The 24,073-nt window shown below is 43.9% G+C and overlaps 1 protein-coding gene across 1 annotated transcript in view; it reads right to left on the bottom strand.

The window, feature by feature from the left end:
• LOC127051414 (complement receptor type 2-like) overlaps window positions 1-24,073 on the bottom strand; it is a 153,863-nt gene that overhangs the window by 35,811 nt on the left and 93,979 nt on the right. The window contains exons 22-25 of the mRNA XM_050953675.1: window positions 18,870-19,058; window positions 18,086-18,268; window positions 11,367-11,555; window positions 9,295-9,480 (exon numbers count right to left, since the gene is read on the bottom strand). Of these exons, the coding sequence (XP_050809632.1) occupies window positions 9,295-9,480; window positions 11,367-11,555; window positions 18,086-18,268; window positions 18,870-19,058 (747 nt within the window). The remainder of the gene's footprint in view (window positions 1-9,294; window positions 9,481-11,366; window positions 11,556-18,085; window positions 18,269-18,869; window positions 19,059-24,073) is intronic.

A 24,073-nucleotide genomic window follows, 5' to 3' on the forward strand; every position in this document is an offset into this window, starting at 1 on the left:
ATCATTTCTACTCTTTCCCAATATGAGTCCTTTTAGTGTAATGCAGAATGAGTTACCTTCACACTGAGGGGTAGGCTCGCTCCAGGTTGGAGTGACCTCATCACCAGCGACACACTGAATGGAGGCTTTTCCAACAAGTGAGAAGCCTCTGTCACATTTGTAAGTTACCGATGAGCCAACAACAAAAACTCTCTTGCCCCAGTCATTGTACTGGCCGTGAGAGATGTTAGGGGGTTGGGCACAAACTAGAACTGAAGAGAGAAAAATACATTTATACCATAGATAAAAATCTCTAACAAGAAAAGGAGGTGACAAATTCCCAGCATTTCCCGATGCCATTACAGCAAAAAGCAGTCTTTCCATAATACCTGAAAGAACACTCCAGGTATGGCCAACAACCTGCTATCTCGGTGTTCATCTCTTGCTGTGCGTGGCATCAGGACAGCACGCACAAAAATAATGAATAATAATGAATAAAAAATAATGAATAATGGTTAAATGTTGATGTGGCCGTTCAGCTGCTGAGACAGTCATTCACATGCTCCGTGAACAGCACTGAAACAGGGATGATGATGATGATCCAGAGAGATGTTGAACGCCTGCAGCTTCCATTGACTCGAAGGTCAGACCTTGACTCAGTAGACTGGCCCTGTAACACTTCCACTTCTCCAAATCCAGATCTGAACCTCCTCTAGCTGCTCAAAGCTCTCCCAGCTTCCCAATCTTCCTCCAAGCTACTAAACCCTCTGAGTCCCCCAACAAACACTTCAGTCCCACCCCTACAACTAAACCTTCCCTGTAGATACACAGAGACATCCTTATCCCCAGCTGCCCATCTCTTCCAAACTAGCGAAGGGGGAGGTTAGTTAGGGTGATACAAGGAGATAGCCCTAGGTCTGAGCGGTAATACAGTTGTTCTTAGTGGATGGTTTTAGTCATTGGAGATGACCCATGGACTTAATACACATTTGATAGCATGATGGTAAACTAATCCCAGGGCTGCTCATGTACATACACCCACAGCTCGGAAAATGCCTTTGAGTGACTAAAATCCTCACAAGGCCTTTGGAAAATAATTGGATGCCTAAAAAACTCTTTTCAGGTGCTGAGCATTTTGAGACCTGATCCCCTCCACTACTCAGACACAGAGCTGCAGTTTGCCTTTGCACCACTATCCTCCCTTAAGAGGAGCACAGGGGGATAGCATCTTTAATCTGTACCAGGAACTCCATACAACCCCCAGTAACAAAGGCTGCTATGAGATGCACTGAATCTCAGGGTCCCAGCCTGTAGGGGACTGGGTCATACTCAGGCTGGCCTAGCAGTCACAGCAGAGCTGACGATTTCCCACCAGGGTCAGGAGCCACCAGGCCAGAGTTGGAAGAATCACAGTTCTCCACCATTTATACTGACCTGGTTCACAAACTGGTACGGCAGGATCCCATATGCCATCATGTTTGCAATGAATTTGAGCATTTCCGTTGTTATTGCCTTTGATAGCATACCCAAAATCACATTCAATTGTAACTCTGTCCTCAAATGCATAGGTCTCCTCTCCAGGTCTAGGCATCGGTGTCCCGTTGTTAACATCTGGAGCTGGACAACCAACTTCTGAGAAACACCAACAATAGCAACAGCGTTAAATCACAACAAAGACAATTGTGTGGCTGCAGATTCATTTTAACCGGTGGAGCTGAAACGTTTTCAAGCTATAGAAAATTGGCATTTCCTTGACATTGCTGAAAAGACTTGGTTTTAGAGAGTTTTTTCTCCTGGGCAGAAACAGCATGTGGGTCAAGGGCCTTCATTTTCATTGTTCTTATGGCAGCTGTGCTGATTGCAGCTGGCAGAGTATTTTTGGCCTTCATCACAGACAGCAGGTGCTACTGTGAGTCTTTGTTATGACCATGCTATGTGTAAGAAGGCAGGTGGTATGATGTGATCTATATTGATCGCTATCTACTTTAGGAGATGGTGGATGGAGGCAACAGATCTGTCTATAAGCATAGAAATGTAAAGGTGGCAGATTTTAAGAGGCACAGCATGGAATTCATAGCCCAGGAGTATATACAAACTTTAAGCTACCGTTTTACCTTCCCAGTACTGGACTGCTCCACGCAGACAGCCCTGGGGACCCGTGCGCAGCTGCCTATGGGTTTGCCTTCAGCTTTACCCAGAATCTCTGCAGTGCTGTGTGCTGTGAAACACCCCAACACACCCCTCCCACTAGCACACCACTTACTCCAAGCCTTGCAAGAAGATCCTGGGAAGACAGTCCTACTGTTGTCTTTGGGTGGGGTTCTCATCTGGACGGATCTGGGGCATTTAAAGACCTGTTCTGTCATTCTGGACCTTTTACTTGGGAATGAGGATTGCATCTCAAATTGCTAACCATAATCCCCAGGATTAGCGGGGAGAGAAGACCCTGACTATCCTTCCTTCTCTCTCACCCCCATCTTTACATATTGAACCATACACAAGCTGACTATAAGCACAATTTCCCCATTGGTGTTAAATTTGCTCAATTAAAACAAAGATAATTTAGCCAAACACTTACTCTGACAAAAGTTCGGAGCTGAAGACCAGGTCAAATTTTGAAGACAAGTAACATGCCCTTGCCTTCTTTCAGGGATCAGCTTATAACCTGGGCGGCAGCCATATTTAATCACCATCCCGGCTGGAATCAATGTGCCAACATTAGTCTTCCAAACAGCATTGGGAATGTAGGGTGGATCAACACAATAACCTCAGGGTAAAATATGAAGAGTATAGGGACATACTTAGTCAGGAAAACCTACTGAGGTGAAATCTCCTCTACAAGAATGTGATGTGAGACACATAGCTTGGGAAAATCAGAGGTCCATATTCTACTCTCCCTCGCTCAGATCCATGCGATCCCATTGCCCAGAATTTAGCTCAGTCATTGGAAGGAAACTGCATGGAACATACAACAAAACCAAGTGGGAATATGGGTGGCAGTCACTATATGATTCTACCTGCGTTTGGAATTAGAAGGGGAAATGCAAAGCCCTAACCTAAACCAGATGGTGTTTCTGTTTGTCTGTAACATGCAGTATTGTAGTTTCATAGACTTTAGGACTGGAAGGGACCTCGAGAGGTCATCGAGTCCAGTCCCCTGCCCTCATGGCAGAACCATGTTGTCATCATGTCTCTCTAATATCCTGGGACCACGATGGGTGAGGGAATCTCTGATTGGTGAGAGACACAAGCTTAGAGCTTGAACAGAGCTCTTCTGCACGTTGGTAAGATGATCACTTCTGAACACCACATCCAATCAATTCCAAACTATCTGGGAGTGTTACAAGCATCAGTAGGCAGAAGCCTATTGGTTTGGTGAAATGTGGACAATTGGAAGATGGATGGGGAACAAACAGAGCTTTTGCATCTGGTAATTGTCAATAGATCAAAGAACTGATTGATCTCAGCCATTAATACCTTCTAACATAATACCTGCCATCTCAACACTGCCTGTTCTACCAGTACCATTTAAAAGAGGGGAGGGCAAACTGCGGCCCTTCAGGACTTTCAATCCGGCCCGTGGGAAACAGAGTGGGGTGGGAGGGTGGCTCACAGGGATCTTGTGGTGGAGGGCAGAGGAACGAAAGAAGCCCAGTGGTGTGTGCAACGAGCTCAGACTACAGACATAACCAGGTGTCCAAACCTCTAGTTAATTTCAAATTAAAGAATGGTTTAAACCGGAATCCAACAGACAAGTCATTTAAACAGCAGCATTGTGGGACTGTCTCAGCTCAGTGAGCTTCAGGCTGCCGTGACAATTTCCTTTTTAGAAACAAAACATGAAACTGGTTGCACAACTGCAATAGGTGTCAGTTCAGTGCACATCCCCACAGGAAAGCCAGAAGCACTCCTGTTCCTGAGCCAGCTTGTATACCTAGCCTCAGTCAGGCTGGGCAGAGTGCGCACTGCAGATCCCACATGGAGATTGTCTCACCAAGTCAGTTATGCCCAGTAGCAATTACATTAGCAGTGGTCCTATTCCGGTCACAATCACACTGATCAGGCACCAGGGAAATGCTAGTCACTGTTAGAAGTTAGAACCCCTTCTTCAAACACCACCTGGCACAGACCTGTCATCCACAGAGTTCACATTTGTTAGTGGCTGGCCTATTAATCCTGTGAGCAAAAAACTGCGTCTCCGGTGTGATTCCTACTATTTCAGGGAATCAGGACTTGTCTCTTTTCTCTGTAAATAAACAGGATTGCATCAGAGAAATACCAAGCTCCATCATCAATTCCTCCTCCTAACAGAAACAGCCTGCAAGACCCTGCGTACGGCTAACCAAACAGTACTTGGCTCAGGCCAAACAGTTCTTTTCAACCTGTCAAGTCCAAGCATTTACAGTGTGAGCTTAATTTGAAACATGGGAGTCGCCCCATGGAAGTCAACACTACCTGTGTGCTTAAAAACTTATGCATGTGCTCAAGAGCTTTGTGGAATGGAACCTTAGGGAAAGAAAAGCACTGTCTCCATTTGGAACTGCAGGAGAAATGTAGCAAGGCAGAACTAGAATTTGGCCAGGAAACAAGGATCAGAGCAGCAAGAACAGCATGGGATCTTCAGCAACCACAAGCACCCAGGAGTTTGCCAGAGGGAAGCAAAGGGAGAGTCAAGGGATGCAGGTAAAGGGGAAAGCCAGGAGAAGGGAGAAGGTGGGGATGGGATTGAAGGAAGAGGCTGATCCTCCTACTCACTGAGAGCTCCCCCAGGTGGCAGCATGAGTACCAGGGTCCCCAGGAGCCGCAGGGTCCAGCCAGAGGGAAGTGACATCATGGTGCCAGGTGAGTTCCCAGAGAAAGGTGGTGATAGCGCAGTCCAGGCAGGGCTGCAGCCGCTCCTCACCCTGTGCACTGTGCAACACGGATCCCAGGCATAGCCACCCATAGGCACATGAAGCCAGGGGAAGTGAGAGTCTGTGTGCTGCACCTGCAGGGGGCCAGGAAGGGGATGGGCAGAGTGTGCACATGCTGCCCAGCCCCCTCTGTAGTGTTGTGCTCATGGCACACAGAGCAAGGAGTAGAGCCGGATACAGCTGCAGTTAGTACCGTAACACTGAGCACCGTACAGCTAAGATTTCTCGGGGGAACGGAAATGCAGCATTGTCCCCAGAGCAGAAAAGTAACAATCTCAAAGTTATTCTGATACAGCAGCACTATGCCACCCTGTGCTGATCACCTCCCCCCCACCCCCGAAACAGGGATGATTTCTGAAACACAAGAGGCAGCCCAGTTACCAAAGGATCCTTTCTACTTATCCTGTGGGTGAAATTCATCCCTGCTGTTACTCCATCCACCTCCGCTAATGTCATTACACTGGGGATGTATCTGACTCAAAGCTCCCTCTGCCTTACAGAGGCAAACCGATCCATGCTAGAGATGGACCTTCCCCTGTAATTCCACAGAACAGATACCACCCTGGCAACAGTAGGACAGGCTGCCTCCTAAGCTACCTGGCCAAATAAGTTTCAACTCTAACCATCTGTAGGTGTGAGAGGAGGGGCTGTCCCATGCCCCTTCGAGTCCCTGGTGTGAAGGCTCACTGGCCTGTGTGAGATATTGGTGCTTCACTCCTCAGCAGGAAAAGGGCCTTTAAACATGCTGGGCAGATTCCCGTATTACAGCCAAAAGGGAGAAAATTATAAAAACAAAAGACAAATCAGCAGTTTTTACATTGCACTTTATTGTAGCCCTGCAGGGCAGAAATAATTACTTGATCACAAAGGCATAGGTTAGAGGACACCCCTATCATTCACTGGGCAATGGAGAAATGGTTGACGGGTTGCTGCTCTACAGTTAAATTTTCACCATCAGTTCGTGGGTGTGTGTGTGAGGCTATAGAAATGCTACAGATGAGATCAGCACTGATGTCAATCAAAAAAAGATTTGGTCAGATTGGGAAGGAAAAAAACTGTTGACTTTTTAACTAAGAGGATAGGGCAGAAAATTGGCTTTAAGCTTTACATTTTCAGTGGGGCACAGGGATTTATGAACAGAGACGCCCCTAAAGTTCATGGAAATCAGGCAATTAAATAGCCATTCACTACTTTAAATATGTTTGGGTTATAATGCATTAAGCTTAAACATATGCAACAGTTGGGTGATTTCTGAAAGCTGAAGGTTGTTGGTGTATTCTGCAAAGGGTCTGAAGCTTGAGTGAGTCAACTGAAGATTTACTTCTGTACATTTTAATCTAGTTTCTCTTAGCTTGTTTTCCCTTTCCGAACTGAAAGGAATCTGAATTCAACCCTGTTACTATACTGTTACATGTATCTGAGGAAGTGGGTATTCACCCACGAAAGCTCATGCTCCAAAACGTCTGTTAGTCTATAAGGTGCCACAGGATTCTTTGCTCCTGTTACTATAGCACCCTCTCTCCCCAAACGTATTAGGGATTTCATTCTCTTGTTTATCAAGTAGGGACTTATATTTGTCAGATTGAAAGGAAAGAGCAAAAAAACCCAAAAAACTTTAATCACTGGCACACAGCATGAAAAAATATCTGATTTCTGAGGTACTGGCTAATCTCTTCCTGGATCACTAGATGTATTAGCAAGTTCTCTGCAAATAGTAACAATCATATGTACAAATTATACAAACTGCATCCAAACGAGACAGTTTGTCACAGTAAGGGGTCACAGAATTCAGCTATTCATTGTATTTTTGTAGGTCCCGCTTATGTTTCGCAATCTCCAGATACAGTTTCTGTGCTTCCAGCAGGGTTCTCAGTTCTGTCAGACACACACCCCAGCGGAGAAACTTTACACTCTCATGAACCATGTTGAGAATCCATTTGCTTCTCCTGAAAAACAGAAACAGAGGGAATGTGATTACCCTGAAGACGACAAGGTCCTATCCTCACAAGCATGCTTGCTCCTTATTGATCTGAACTATTATCTATATGGCTGTCTCAGACAGTCTGTATCTGACATATGATCCTGAAAGGTGTTGCATATTCTCAATTAGAGCTGGCCAGAAGATGAAAATTTCATATGAAATATATTGTGCTTTTTAAAAAACAGTTTCATTCTGAACAAAACGAAAATGCCCCTGAAATTTTTCATGAGAAGGGATTTCAAGAAAAATTCTACTTCAAGAGACCCACCTTAAGTGGATTTTTACCCACAAAAGTTTATACTCTAATAAATCTGTTAGTCTTTAATGTGCAACCAGACTCCTCGTTTTTGTGGATACAGATTAACACAGCTACCCCTCTGACACTTTTCATCCTGCAGGATGCCAAAGGCTTTGTTTAGATACCACCATAAGTTATGGCATAGGTCAGGGCAGATCATATGTACGAGTACCAGGGCAGAGAAGACACTGGCAGTGGGCATCCCAGCAGGGAGTGTTTGGTCTGCTGCAAAAGGGTAATCTCTAATAAGTTGGCCCATGACTCTACATATTTTCAATATTTAAGGGCTAAGATGTTAAATAGCCCCAAGGTCATTGCAATGTGCCCTCCACCCTTTCCTAATCTCAATCATTCTAATGCAATGAAGAAATGAATCACTTTTGCACTCAGGGACAGGTGCATCCCAGCAGGGAATTCCCTCATCACCAGCTATACATTGAACGGAGGATACTCCAACAAGTGACCAACCACGGTCACAGTCGTAGGTCACACTTGATCCAATAAGGAAAACATTTCTCCAGCCGCCGTCGTCCCATCCATTAGAGATGAGTGCAGGTGGCTCACAAGTGAGAATAAAAGGGGAAAATACAGCATTGATACAGAAGGGGAAATCTCCAGAAGAAGGGAGGCAGCATAACTACTGTGGGGTTTCCTGACACTACATTTCCAAAAAAGGGTGCTTGGAGAGGCACCAGTGTCTAATACTTCTGACAATCTGCCAGTACTTTGTTAGTTTCTGGCTGTGAATCAGCATTACACTCATGGCATTGGGAAAGTAAAACAGCAACATGCAAAAACACTCTTAAAATGGCTCTTTGACCTGCAGGGGTCCCAGGGATCATTGTTCACGTGCTCACAACACTGAATAATTGCATAGAGTCAACACCAAACCCACAGTGCATCTCTCTCTCTCTGGAGAAACAAACATCATGAGTTCAACAAGAAAAGGGTGTGAGTGAAATCCCACCCAGTACTGTGTATCATGGGCATTTCCTGGAAACATCAGCAGCTGAAAGTCCACATGTGGAGCAGCAGAGCACAGGTGCTTTGTTGGTTCATTTAAGGAAGTCTTATTGGCAGTCTTGGGACAACTGTGAGCATGCAGTTCACTCCCAGGCACACTTGTGGCCTTTTAAAAAATAGTCTTTGGTCTATTACAGAATTAGCCTCCTCTGTAGTGAGGGAGAAGTATATGGAAGTCAGTGGATTTACTCTGGGTTTATATAGTGGAACCAAGAGCAGAACTTGGTCCTCAACAGTGTCTTGTGCTTCTATAGTAACTTTCATCCTGCAGGATGCCAAAGATACCACAGTGACGGGCACAGTACGAACACCTTAGACAGACAAATGTAAGGCCTGATTGCCCTGGTTCTCAGTGGAGTGAGAGAGAGACAGAGAGAGAGAGAGGAGTGGCTTCAGGGAAGCCAGAGAAGTTACAGAAGAATCCAGCACTTCCTGTTTTAAAGAGAATTTACCTACTACACTTTAGGGAAGCTGCTGATGGATCAAGCCCCACATCAGTAAATTAGCCAAACCACCCTCCTCTGGTGCTTAGTCCTTCCAGAATCACCGAGGCAAACAGCCCAACCTTCCTGCAACCTACCCACCCTTCCCGAGTCCCACAAGTGCCTCAGTCCCACTGCTGAACCATCCCACAACGTCTCCCTCGCAGTGTAATCGCTCTCCCACCGCCGCTGCCCACCCCTACCTGTGAAGAAGGGGGAGAATTGTGAGGATGTTACAAGGAGGCTGAGCTGGGACTAATAGGGGGAAGATTAAGAAAAGGAAATTTTAGGCTGAACGCTAGGAAGAAGAGTCTCTAAGAGACTCTTGCATGTGAAGCTCTATTGATGGACATATTTAAGCCTTGATTAGAAAAAGCCCTGGAGATTAGTCTATAAGCAACAGATCCATCTATCAAATGACCTCACCCATATCTGGGGATGAAGGCAGGGAGGGAAAAGGCCTTTGTGAATCAATGCCCTGTGGGGGGGGGGGTCCTCCCAATAGACCCCACCTAGAAACAGATCTGATGGGTTTGCATCTTCTCAGATGTGGTTTCTAGGATTTTATAGGAATCTATTTTTTCCTCAGCAGGATGCTTTAGTTGTGTTTATATCTACCCTTAATACAAGATGGCAGTGGAGGATCCCACGTCCCATTTGCCTGGCATTCAATCGACTTGCTGCCTTTGAGGATGTAGCCAGATTCACATTGAATCTCAACATGGTTTCCAACTGTATAATCAGTTTCACGTATAGAGATCTGTTTTCCATTTTGAATCACTGGGTTTGGACAACGAGGAATCTCTGAGAAACACCAATAAACAAAAGGGTTTAAAATGTTTTTGTTCAGACAAAGGGTTTGTCTGCATGGGAAAATTAGGGTGAAATAGCAGGGCTGTGAATTGAAAGGGCAATACCTAATTCCACACTAACTCATCCCATGGACACACTTACTCCACACTAAGAGGGCTTCTTTGTGTGTTAGTAAATTTTCTTCCAAAGTCACAGTAGAGACACTACCCATGGGGGAAGACTTGTTCACTGGGAGAATAATTATTCCATTTCAAAACCATAGGCCCGTGACAGCAGACTCATGAGGAGAAATGACAAATGTCGAAAATTTTAGCATTAAGTCTAAGATGTTCAAAGCCCCAACATTTATGTCTGTTGATCCATTTTCTATGCAATCCCAACACGTGGAGAATACATGGCCATGCCTATAAAACAGCAGCAGATTTTCTCAACCTTGCATTCCAAGAAAGTTCTATTTCCAGGGGTAGATGTGCTAATAATTTCTCCCTGCACTCAAGTCACGGTGACACTGGGACTGCTGGCAGATGTCCCTGGGGATTATGGGAATACTACAGGTGGGGCAATGGAGTGGCCAGTGCATTAACATGCTGCTAGCTGTCTCCACCCCAGCTTCCTGTTGCTAAATCAAGCCACAGGGGTCTTTCCAACTTGAACTCAGATTGTCCCCACAAAACATACTGACACCACACACAGAGGGGATTCTAATTAGAAGTGCCACTATCACAGCTGGATTGGGAACCACAAAACAAGACCTGGGTCAGGTGAGGGGTGTGTCTGAGGGAAGAATTCAGGAACCTTGGAATGGGAAGATCAAGCATAAGTTAAGGCATAGGTCAGGGCAGATCATGTGTACGAGTGCCAGGGCAGAGAGGATGCTGGCAGTGGGCATCCCAGCTGGAAGTCTTTGGTATGCTGCAAAGGAGGAATCTGCAGTGAGTTGGCCCATGACTCCACATATATTGAATACTTAAAGACTAAGATCTGAAACAGCCCCCAAGTCATTGCAATGTGCCCTCCACCCTTTTCTAATCTCAGTCATTCTAGTGTGATGAAGAAATGAATCATCTTTGCACTCAGGGACAGGTGCATCCCAGCGCGGAGTTCCCCCATCACCAGCTGTACATCGAATGGAGGATACTCCAACAAGTGACCAACCACGGTTACAGGAGTAGCTCACACTTGATCCAATAAGGAAAACATTTCTCCAGTCACGGTCGTCCCATCCATTAGAGATGCGTGTAGGTGGCTCACAAGCTAGAATAAAAGGGAAAAATACAGCATTGATACAGAATGGGAAATCTCCTTAAAGGAAGGCAGGCAGCATAACTACTGTCAGAGTTTCCTGGCACTACATTTCCAAAAAGAAGTTTTTAGAGAGGCACCAGCCTTGAATACCTCTGACAATCTGCCAGCGCTTTCTGTTAGTTTCTGGCTGTGAATTTGCATCATACCCAAGACATTGGGAGAGCAAAGATAAAAACAGCGACATGTAAAATACTCTTAAAATGGTTCTGAGACCTTTAGAGACCACAGGGATTGTTGTTCACATGCTCATGACACTGAATAACTGCACTGAATTACTGAGAATTGCAGCCAGACACTGAGAAGTCCTGAAGGCCTGCAGCTTCCATCAACTTCAATAGTAGGGTCTTCCTGCATGGCTCCCTGAGTCATTAAATGGTCCTGCTACATCTGCATCACCAAATTCCGGATCTGAACCCCTTCTATAGCCACTGAGTCTGCACTGAGTTGGCCCATGGCTCTACATATTTTCAGTATTTAAGGGCTAAGATGTTAACTAGCCCCCAGGTCATTGCAATGTGTCCTCCACCCTTTTCTAATCTCAGTCATTCTAGTGCGATGAAGAAATGAATCACCTTTGCACTCAGGGGCAGGGGCATCCCAGCGCGGAGTTTCCCCATCACCAGCTGTACATCGAATGGAGGATACTCCAACAAGTGACCAACCACGGTTACAGGAGTAGCTCACACTTGAGCCAACAAGGAAAACATTTTTCCAGCCGCGGTTGTCCCGTCCATTAGAGATGCGTGCAGGTGGCTCACAAGCTGTAATAAAAGGGGAAGATACAGCATTGATACAGAACGGGAAATCTCCTAAAAGAAAGGAGGCAGCATAAACACCTTGGGGTTTCCTGACACTACATTTTCAAAAAAAGTGCTTGGAGAGGCACCAGTCTCTAATACCTCTGTCAATCTGCCAGCACTGTGTTAGTTTCTGGCTGTGAATTAGCATCATACCCATTGCATTGGGACAGCAAAGATAAAACCAGCACTGAATTACTAAGAAGTGCAGCTAGACTCTGAGAAGTACTGAAGGCCTGCAGCTCTCCTCAACTTCAACAGTAGGGTCCCCCTGCATGGCTCCCTGAGTCATTAAACTGGCCCTGTTACATATGCACCACCAAATTCCAGATCTGATCCCCTTCCATAGCCACTGAGTCCTGCCAGAACCCCCTGAACGAACATGCCAAGCCTCCTCCAAGTTAGGAAACTCTTCTGGAGTCCCTCGAGTTTCTCACCCATCCCCACCAGCTAATGAGCGTTCCCATCACAGCAGCCTCCCAGTATAACGAGCCATCCTTTCCCCATATGTCCATCCCTTTCAAACTGGTGAGGATGACTACTGTTTAGGGTGAAAGAAGGGGATACAGCTGGTTCTAGCAGGCTATGTAATTTTTCAGAGTGGTTAGTTTTAGTCTTCCAACACTGTTCTGGGATTGTCACATATTTCTGAAGGTAGCCAGAGTGACGTGTAAAGTACTCGCAGTGCTACCTGTTGAAATATAGTTACTCGAGCATTTTCAGAGCTGTAGGCCTAATAACTGCAACAGATATCACCTTGGACTCCGGTCTCTCTAATCCCTCAGGTGGCTCTTTGAAAAAATGGATGCTTAGAATTCTTTTTTCAAGTGCTCAGTGTTTTGAGAACAGCCCCAACACTGACGCAGGTGCCAGAAACATTTGTACCACTGATTCCAGTCAATGGTTGCATTGTGGGATAGCAACGTTAATCTGTAATGGGATCTTTAGAATGGTCACAGTGAAGCTAGCTGCTAAAGGAGGCACAGAATCACTGTATCCTCTGGGCATCCCAGCCATCTTCTGCTTCAGCCAGCATCATCTACACTTGGGGCATTATTGTCTGGTCTCTGGACCACTGCGGAAACAGGGCATTGTGAATGCCTTCTTCCCTCATAGCTCCTTTAATCCAGGGCAATCTTTCTGCAGAAGCCTTTTTAACTCAGGGCTAGTCCTTAAAGGTATAGAGCATATTTATCGTCAAGAAATCTGAACTGCAAAAGGCATTTATGTGTACGGACATATAGTCAGGCACTAACTCCAATAAACAGCCTTCTTTAAATGCTGGCTAATGGAGAATAGATATAAAGTCTGGGAGACTTTATGGGAGACTGAAAATTCTCCCAATACAGTTTAATAAATCTGCTGCTGACAAGCAGATACTCTAGGTGGGGTAAACACTAACCTGCAGGAAAAGACAAAAGGATCTTTCTCAGCTATAGTTGCTAGTTAAAGGATTGGTATGTAATTGTGCTAAGAATGATGCAGGGGGAGAGACCCCATACTTTCTATGCTTGGCAGGCATCCTTTGCTATCAACTGATTTGTACTTTGAAATCCAACAGCAAAGGCAAGCTGCGGTAACCTATCAGCAGCATGTGAAGGACCTGAGATGCAAACTTTGCTATGCATATAATTTAGCTAATTAAAAAAAACAGAAAAACCAGTCGGCAAACAAGTGGTGATGGTATGCCAAAGTAATCATGTCTTCTGTAGAACTGGGAGATAGAGGTGTATTGCCCAATCTTAGTCCCACAGTAAATGAGAAAATTGCAGATAGATGGGAGTCATTAGTCTATATGATACCACAGCAACTGAAAAGTGAATTACATTATGTACAAGAGTTGGGAGAAGGTTCCATCCAACCCTCCACCGGGACATGCTTTGTCCTTGTGGATTCATTTCTGCTTCAAAAGCGATGGAGGCAGAATTGTGGAAGACACTCCAGTAATCTGGAAAATTTGATTAAAAAATAGCTCATGCAAGCATACAAATTGAAGGAGGTGGTGAATCTTTATATGTTTCCATTCTACAATCAAACTACATCTGGTGGCAGGGGAATACTTCATTCCATGAAGATCAGAGTGAAAGGACAAACACCAGGAAATTCGCCAGAAAAGCTCTCCACTGGAGCTAGGGTGAATTTGCCTAATTCTATCAACAGCAAGAGTGAGAAGTTTTATAGAGGTGCCTAGCAGAAGTAAAACTAGAAGCCAATCTGTAGACTACATTCTTAATTTTGCTACTGTCATTAGAGAGTAAACGCCCACAAGCAATACTCACTTATTATGTGTACCTTTTGGTACTACTTGAGCATGCCAATAGACACAGAAGATAAAATTGCCCATCATAGATATCACACTGCCAGGACATCAGTCATTTAGGTTGGGGAGAATGTACCCGACATATCATAGAACTGTAGGACTGGAAGGGACCTTGAGGGGTCATCTATTCCAGTCCCTGCACTCATGGCAGGACTAAGTATTATCTAGACAATCCCTGGCAGGTGTTTGTCTAACCTGCTCTTAAAAATCTCCAATAGATTCCACAACCTCCCTATGCAGTTTATTCCAGTGCTTAACCACTCGGACAATTAGGAAGTTTTTCCTAATGTCACATCCAACCTAAACCGCCCTTGCTGCAATTTAAGCTCATTGCTTCTTGTCCTATCCCCGGGAGGTTAACGAGAACATTTTTCTCCTTCCTCCTTGTAACAATCTTTTATGTACTTGAAAACTTATGTCCACCTATCAGTCTTCTCTTCTCTAGACTAAAACAAACCCAATTATTTCAATCTTCCCGCATAAGTCATGTTTTCTAGACTTACTCATTTTTGTTGATCTTCTCTAGACTTTTTCCAATTAGTCTTTCCTGAAAAGTGGCACCCAGAACTGGACACAACACTCCAGTTTAGACCTAATCAGCATGGAGTAGAGCGGAAGAAATACTTCTCTCAAGGTTTCACACCCAGAACAATAGGAACTTGGATCCTGACTTAGTCCGCTGTGTGCTACCATAATATAAATGTACAAGTACGCAGCAATTACACTTTGGAAGGTCACTGTATCGGTTCTTCATCATCATTTGTACAAAACTGGTTTGCAAAGTGTTACAGCCCCTTAAAAGAAATGAATCTATAATGCGAGATTCAGTCCAATTAATTTAGAGATCTAAAATCAGCAAAGAGTTCTGCGGCACCTTATAGACTAACAGACGTATTGGAGCATGAGCTTTCGTGGGTGAATACCCAATTCGTCGGATGCATGTCCGACCAAGTGGATATTCATAGATTCACAGACTCTAGGACTGGAAGGGACCTCGAGAGGTCATCGAGTCCAGTCCCCTGCCCTCATGGCAGGACCAAATACTGTCTAGACCATCCCTGGTAGACATTTATCTAACCTACTCTTAAATATCTCCAGAGATGGAGATTCCACAACCTCCCGAGGCAATTTATTCCAGTGTTTAACTACCCTGACATTTAGGAACTTTTTCTAATGTCCAACCTAAATCTCCCTTGCTGCAGTTTAAGCCCATTGCTTCTTGTTCTATCATTAGAGGCTAAGGTGAACAAGTTTTCTCCCTCCTCCTGATGACACTCTTTTAGATACCTGAAAACTGCTATCATGTCCCCTCTCAGTCTTCTCTTTTCCAAACTAAATGAACCCAATTCTTTCAGCCTTCCTTCATAGGTCATGTTCTCAAGACCTTTAATCATTCTTGTTGCTCTTCTCTGGACCCTCTCCAATTTCTCCACATCTTTCTTGAAATGCGGTGCCCACAACTGGACAAAATACTCCAGTTGAGGCCTAAACAGCGCAGAGTAGAGCGGAAGAATGACTTCTCGAGTCTTGTTTACAACACACCTGTTAATGCATCCCAGAATCACGTTTGCTTTTTTTTGCAACAGTATCACACCGTCGACTCATATTAAGCTTGTGGTCCTCTATGACCCCTAGATCTCTTTCTGCCATACTCCTTCCTAGACAGACAGTCTCTTCTCATTCTGTATGCGTGAAACTGATTGTTTCTTCCTAAGTGGACCACTTTGCATTTGTCTTTATTGAACTTCATCTGGTTTACCTCAGACCATTTCTCCAATTTGTCCAGATCATTTTGAATTTTGACCCTGTCCTCCAAAGCAGTTGCAATCCCTCCTAGTTTGGTATTGTCTGCAAACTTAATAAGCGTACTTTCTATGCCAAAATCTAAGTCATTAATGAAGATATTGAACAGAGCCGGTCCCAAAACAGACACCTGCAGAATCCCACTTGTTATACCTTTCCAGTAGGATTGGGAGCCATTAATAACTACTCTCTGAGTATAGTTATCCAGCCAGTTATGCACTCACCTTATAGTAGCCCCATCTAAATTGTATTTGCCTAGTTTATCGATAAGGATATCATGCGAGACCGTATCAAATGCCTTACTAAAGTCTAGGTATACCACATCCACCGCTTCTCCCTTATCCACAAGACTCGTTATCCTATCAAAGAAAGCTATCAGATTGGTTAGACATGATTTGTTCTTTACAAATCCATGCCGTCTATTCCCTATCACCTTACCACCTTCCAAGTGTTTGCAGATGATTTCTTTAATTACTTGCTCCATTATCTTCCCTGGCACAGAAGTTAAACTAACTGGTCTGTAGTTTCCTGGGTTGTTTTTATTTCCCTTTTTATTGATGGGCACTATATTTGCCCTTTTCCAGTCTTCTGGAATCTCTCCTGTCTCCCATGACTTTCCAAAGATAATAGCTAGAGGCTCAGATACCTCCTCTATTAACTCCTTGAGTATTCTAGGATGCATTTCATCAGGCCCTGGTGACTTGCAGGCATCTAACTTTTCTAAGTGATTTTTAACTTGCTCTTTTTTTATTTTATCTTCTAAACCTACCCCCTTCCCATAAGCATTCACTATGTTAGACATTCTTTCAGACTTCTCAGTGAAGACCGAAACAAAGAAGTCATTAAGCATCTCTGCCATTTCCAAGTTTCCTGTTACTGTTTCTCCCTCCTCACTGAGCAGTGGGCCTACCCTGTCATTGGTCTTCCTCTTGCTTCTAATATATTGATAAAAAGTCTTCTTGTTTTCCTTTATTCCCATAGCTAGTTTGAGCTCATGTTGTGCCTTTGCCTTTCTAATCTTGCCCCTGCATTCTTGTGTTATTTGCCTATATTCATCCTTTGTAATCTGACCTAGTTTCCATTTTTTTTATATGACTCCTTTTTATTATTCACCCACAAAAGCTCATGCTCCAATACCTCTGTTAGTCTATAAGGTGCTACAGGACTCTTGGTTGCTTTTACAGATTCAGACTAACACGGCTACCCCTCTGACACTTAAAGAGCTAAAACCATTCAAAGAAGGGCAATGGACGGACACCAAGAAAAAGTGCGTATGTGAAATTGGAGCTGGCTAATAACTGAGTAGGATGATGCCTTCTTTGAGTGGAAGGAAAATAGCGGTATCCTCCAACCACTTTTTGAAATGGATGGAGTCAGGGGGTCACAAAGCCAGTCCAGCTACAAGTACAGGGATCTTGTTTTATGTCTGTTTTTGCAGTGCTGTGTGTACTTAACACAAAACTCAAACAATGGGGTCTGTCATAGTCACTCATACATCTACTCTCCCTGCAGACTTCTTCAGAGGAAACTCAGCCTGCCCACTGCAGACCCCAACCTTCACTAGTTCCTTCTCTTCTCTTTTACAAGAGATCTGCTGACAGCCTGCTGGGCAAATACCCTGGAATGAACCAAAGTCTGACAGCACCATCACCCGACTAGTAAGCTCATGCAATGCCATTCACCAACTTTGTTCCATCTGTGCCGCTAACAACATACATTGAGTCCTGTGGTGTGTCCTTGCCTCATGATGGAAGAACGGCAGAAAGAATGTTTGTGAAATGTCTCTGCCAGTAGCATTTGGCCTGCCTGTCAGTCATTGTAATGACCTACATTTCCATCACACTGTTCAACCTGTTACACCCAGAGCTACTTCATCCACCAGAGAAATTCAGAAAAGCACTTGAACATGTGCTTAAAGTTAAGTATGGAAGTGGCTCCACAGAAATCAACACTACGCTCATGCTTAGAGTTAAGCATGTGCTCGCAGACTTTGTGGAATGAGGGCCTAAGTGAAGAAAAACACCACATCCTTTTCAAACTGCAGGAGAAACATAGGGAGGCAGAAGGCAATGGCAGAGCTGGAATTTGGCCAGGAAACCAGGGTCAGTGTTCTAAGAAGGACACGGGATCCTCAGGACCTTTCAGGAGAGGACTGAAGTGGAAGACAGAGATTCAGGGTGATAGAAGCAAAAGAGGGAAAGCAAGAAGGGAGGAGGTGAGGGTAGGAGCGAAGGGAGAGGTCCTCTTTCCCCCCTGGGGCCTCTGTGTGCTACCATAATATAAATATATAATTATGCAGCTATTACATTGTTTGGGAGTAGGTCAGGGACAGCTGGTCACCATGTCAGAGTTCTTCATCATTTATACATACCTTGTTCGCAAATTGGTAACGGAGGATGCCATGCACCATTACGTTCACACTTCATCAATCCATAATTGTCTTTGAGGGCGTAACCGCGATCACATTCAATGCGAATCTTGTCCTCATACACGTAGGGTTCTTTTCTAGGTCTCGCTCTTCCATTGTGAATGTCTGGAGATGGACATCTAATTCCTGTGAAACACCACCACCAACAGCATTAAATCAGAGCAAAAACAATTCTGCAGATTCATTTACAAGGAGCAGCTGAACATTTTGCTAGTTATAGAAAGTCAGCATTTCCTTCACATTTTTGAAGAGACTGGTTTTCGGTGGAAGTTTGATATTATCGACAGACCCAGCAAATGATTTCTTCCAGTCTTGAGTGTTAGTGGGCGTGCCTCGTGGATTGAGGAGTACCTTTTCCAGTTTTCTTCTGGGTAACTATTTGAATTGAAGTTGGCAGGAAATTTTGATTTTCAGCAGGGTTCTAAACAACACCAATTGCTGTGTTACAATAAATTGTGTGTAGAATCCACCATGGTTATAATCTGCCTAAGGTAGTATGGAGATCATGGGTGGGAGCAACAGATTTGTTCATGAACGTGTAAACTATTAACTATGACCCTGCTTCCTACTGTTAAAGTAAGAATTCCCGGAAGATACACACTCACACTCTCTCTCACACACACACTTTGAACCACATATCGACTGTAGAGTGGAGCTTCTTAAATCTGTGTTAATTTTGTAGCTTAATTAAAACAAAGAAAGCTAAACCAAAGACTAATATGCTTACTTTGACAAAATTCTTGCTGTTCAGACCATGTAAAATCTTTTTGACAGGTAACACTTGCAGAGGATATTCCAGGGATTAACTCATAACCTCCCACACAGTTATATTTCACTACAGTCCCAACCGGAAACAAGTTGCTGTTAGAATGATCTCGAAAAGTATTACTAATGTAAGGTGGATCATCACAGCTACCTAAGAGTAAAAATAAAAGTTTAAGGACATACACAACCAGGAAATGTTATTGAGAAATAGTTCTTCTCTACAAGAATATGACATGAAAAACATTTAAAAAACCCCAAAACCTAATCACATGCTTCTCTCCTGAAGAGAGGATGAGAGGGGAAAACCCACATATGCCAGGTGCAGAGTCACATTATTTAATGCAATACTGGAAGACTCAGATATTATGGTGACGAGAGCAGTATAAAAACTTATACAATACATAAACAACCAACACTACATAGCCCTTCTTCAGTAGATCTCAAAGCACTTTACAAAGAACATCAGTATCATTGGGAAACGAAGTGAAGATACGTCTGTGGAATCAGATTTATTTACCAGGAGAATATGAACAGATTTGAAAGCACATACACATGGGCCCTGCAGAGATATGACAACATGTGACAACACTTCTGCCTGTCCCCCCAAATACCACTTATTTATTTGAAACATTGTGTTAAGGAAAAGCAGAAAAGTTTCAGTGGGTCTGATGCCACGTTCTCAAATTCCTTGGGGCATCGGTTTTGATAGAACCTAGTAGGCAAGCTTTAATCTTTACCTGAGTTAAGAAAAGGCTAGAAAAAGTATGAAACTACACCTGCTGAATTAATGACCACCTGCAATGGCAGTTCTGTCACAGGCAATTGCAGGGATGTGGGGTTGGGAGGGGAGGGGAGGGGAAGAGAGAGAGCATGCATACACCTAAGTACAGGTGATAACTGGCTCTGTGGATGAGGAGAATGCAGTGGATGTGTTATTCCTTGACTTTAGCAAAGCTTTTGATACAGTCTCCCACAGTATTCTTGCCAGTCGCCATGAGGGTGGCAATCAGGCAGCCTTTGGCAGCATGCCTGTGGGAGCTCTGCCGGTCCCTTGGCTTCAGCAGCAATTCGGCGGTGGGTATGGTGAAGCTGTGGGACCAGCAGACCACCCACAGGCATGCCACTGAATCCGCAATACCAGCAGACCTCCCAGAGGCCTGCCTCCAACGGCTGCCTGACTCCTGTGCTCGGGGTGGCAAAATACATAGAGCCGCCCCTGATGTCACTTCCTCCTTCCATACCGACCACAACTGCCTCTTCTAACTTTCTGGCTCCTTGCCTGAGGGAGGGGTTGGAACACAGAGTGTGGGCAGACCAAGGAAACAGGCAGTAGCTCTTGGCAGATAACAGATTGGTGCAATGGTAAATTACGATAACTATAGAATTAACCTGGACTTATCTGGATTGCTTGATAAACTAGGCTTATCTGAACACCATGCATTTTAATACAGCTAAATACAAAGGTATAGGTGTAGGGGAAAAAGAATGCCAGTTACATAGAATGGGAAGACTATCCTGGAAAGCAGTCGTTCTGAAAAAGAACTTGGGGGTCATGGTGGATAAACAAGTGAACATGAGCTCCTAGTGAGATGCTGTGTCTAAGAGGACTAATGCAATACTGAACTGTCCCCTGCTGGTGTATCCATGTATGCGGTATTACCTTTATATACAGCAGCCATGAGACCACCACAAAAATACTGAATCCAATTCAGCTGTTCACACTTCAAACAAACAAAAAGATATTAAATTGGGAAGACTGCAGAAAAAGGCTACAAGAATGATTTGAGGCTGATAAAATCTGGAGGAAGCTCAATCTATTTAGCTGTTCAAAGAGAAAGTTAAGAGGTGACTTGATCATGGATGGACTGTAAGTAGCTGTAGGGTTAGAAGATTTCAAACAGGCCTCTTTAATTTAGCAGAAAAAGGCATAAAAAGACACAACAGCTGGAAGCTGAAATAAGATAAATTCAGACTACACACAAAGCACAAATTAACAGTGGAGGTAATTAAATATTTGAGCAACCTACCTAGGGATGTGGTGAAGTCTCCAAATCGAGATTGGAATTTTCTAAAGATATTCTAACTCAAATACAAATATGGGCTTGATGCAGGCATCAGTGGGTGAAATGTTCTGGGCTGTGTTTTACAGGAGGTCAGACTAGATCGTCATAGTAGTCCCTTTGGGAATTAAATAACTATAAATTTATCAGCACAAGCTGCCCATTACTCACCCCTCTTCACAGATGAAGTTTATTGTTGCACCAAACATGAAATCTGTTAGAACAACAAGGCTGCCATTAAGTGGGTCATCAGGTTTGGGAAGGGTCAAGACTTCTTGAAATCATTTGAAGGCTAGGACTATAACAGCGTTTAAGAGAGAACTGGATAAATTAATGGAGGTTAAGTCCATTAGTGGCTATTAGCCAGGATGGGTAAGGAATGGTGTCCCTAGCCTGTTTGTCAGAGTGGAGATGGATGGCAGGACAGATCACTTGATCATTACCTGTTAGGTTCATTCCTTCTGGGGCACCTAGCATTGGCCGCTGTCGGTAGACAGGATACTGGGCTAGATGGACCTTTGGTCTGACCCAGTACAGCCACTCTTATGTTCATCATCGTGCCTTTTACTTAGCGAGCAGCAGGATTACACAGATACATTAATGAAGAAGAACCATGAGCTATATTGGATTCTGAATATTAAACAGTGCCAGGTGAACAATCTAGAAGGGACTTTGTTTTTAAGCATTGATTCAATAGGAGTCAGCCAAACACCACAGTGAACCACAGTATGATTTCATTCTCTCCCCAGCCAACCAAACATCCATCCTCAAATTTTACTCTTATTTGGATTGAAAGATAAACAGAGACTCCTCTGAAGCACCAGCTATGCTGCATCATCTCCAGATGTGAACTGTTGTTAAAATCATTAGAATTAGTTCACCTTGGCAAAGTGGAACCTCCTTATCCCAATCAATTCCATTTCCTGCAATCACGCATTGAGCAGAAGTCATCCAATTATTTTGTAACTAAAGAAAAAAGGTTCAAGTTTGTTACTGAAGTAAGGAAAGAACTAGGTTACAGTTCAGAAAGATGGAACATGGTTTCTTTATGCCAGTACGTGGAAACAAATGATTGACCAGGGTCATCTCTGCTTTAAAACATGATATGTCTAACACTATAGGACCAAGGAACACTAAGTAATTAAAGGCAATCTAGAGCTATAAACTATTAGCAAGAGAGAGTGCCCTCACTTCTTGTCTACACTAGTCAGATACTTGGGAATGTTTGTTAATTCTCTACAAAGGGGAACAAGTGATCCTTCTTCTAAATTGGAGATACAAGTAGTAAGGAGTGCAAATCTAAGAGGTGGAAGAGGGCTCTAATCATCCCTACTATAAAACTTAATAAATGGCCAGGAAATCATGTTGTTATTTTAGACACGACTGGTCTGCTCACGGAGCTTTCATGTGGAAAAAGGGTTTGGTCTTGCTGGGTAAGAGGCTGTGCCTCATCTGATGTTTCTAAAGATGTAGGAGAGGGTTTGAAATGCGAGCTGCCGCCATTCTACACCTTAGAATTACTATGTTTTTATCTGCAACAGTACTAGACACCTCTTCTCTGAATGCCCAGGTGCTACCCCAGTTGTCAATGACTCAGCTTAAGCAGCTCCCCTTACCTTTCCCTCCCCAGCAATGTTTTGTAAAATAAAAGTCAGACTTAAAGACAACCCATTCTGAAAGAAGCAATAGGGAGAAGTCCGCTGCCCTGAGCTATCACCCACCTGATACCATCACCCTTCCATATTCAAACCAGAGCATCTTAACTGTCCAAGACCTAACAAGTACCCTTAAACCCAGGGAACTCATGAGCCTGCACAAATCCTTCAACTGTGGATCAACCTACTTCACCGAGAAGGCAAGCTGACAACCAATCCACAGAAAAAAAGGCATTTAACTTGCATGGGGTTTGGCAAGCCAGCCACCATCAGGGAGTTCCCTCCCCCACCATCTCTCCTCATTCAGACTGGGGGTCAGCTTCCACCTAGAGACATCTGACTCCTCTTCCCAGAGGACTTAACTTTTGAGGGCCAGGGCCGCCCAGAGGATTCAGGGCGCCTGGGGCAAAGCAGTTTCAGGGGCCCCTTCCATAAAAAAGTTGCAATACTATATTCTCATGGGGGCCCCTGCGAGGCCCAGTGCAAATTGCCCCACGTGCTCCGCACCCATGAGCGGCCCTTGGAAAAATAAGCTTTCTGCATCTCAGCACAAACCCAGTTTTGAGTAAACTTCTTTACAAGGTATCACTGGTTCTCAGCATCAGCTAGTGCTAAAAGGCACTAAAGCTCATTAAAAGGGTTGGACAAATATTTTCCGTCAAGACTTTTACTGGATTGAAAACCAGGGGTTTTAAAAAGCAGAAAAAAAATCATGGACAATGTCTGCTTTCCTTCAAAATGTGTTGTGGTTTTTTTTTTTTTTTTAATTGAAAAGCTGAAATTAGTCTGCCAAAACCTGAATATGATTTGGGGTTTCAGAAGTGTGTGGCCAAATATTTGCTGCTTGCTGTGTTTGTGACAAGGTTCCTTCCGCACTCTGAACTTTAGGGTACAGATGTGGGTACCTACATGGACACTTCTACGCTAAATTATAGCTTAGATCTGGTACACTGCCACCATCCAGAATTCCAGTGTCTGGAGCACTCTGTCCCCCCCAAAACTTTCCCCTCCCTGGGTTGCCTTGAGGGACTTCACCAATTCCCTAATGAACACAGATCCAAATCCCTTGGATCTTCAAACAAGGAGAAATTAACCATCCCCCCTCCTTTCCCCTCTACCAATCCCTGGTGAGTCCAGATCCAATCCCCTTGGATCTTAAAACAAGGAAAAATCAATCATGTTCTTAAAAAGAAAGCTTTTAATTAAAGAAAGACAAAGTAAAAATCATCTCTGTAAAATCAGGATGGAAAATACTTTACAGGGTAATAAGATTCATATAGCCCAGAGGAACCCCCTCTAGCCTTAGGGTCAAAGTTACAGCAAACAGAGGTAAAATCCTCCCAGCAAAAAAGGAACATTTACAAGTTGAGAAAACAAAAATAAGACTAACACGCCTTGCCTGGCTATTACTTACAAGTTTGAAACATGAGAGACCGATTCAGAAAGATTTG

Source organism: Gopherus flavomarginatus, chromosome 5 (assembly GCF_025201925.1).
Source record: "Gopherus flavomarginatus isolate rGopFla2 chromosome 5, rGopFla2.mat.asm, whole genome shotgun sequence".
Lineage (NCBI taxonomy): Eukaryota > Metazoa > Chordata > Testudines > Testudinidae > Gopherus > Gopherus flavomarginatus.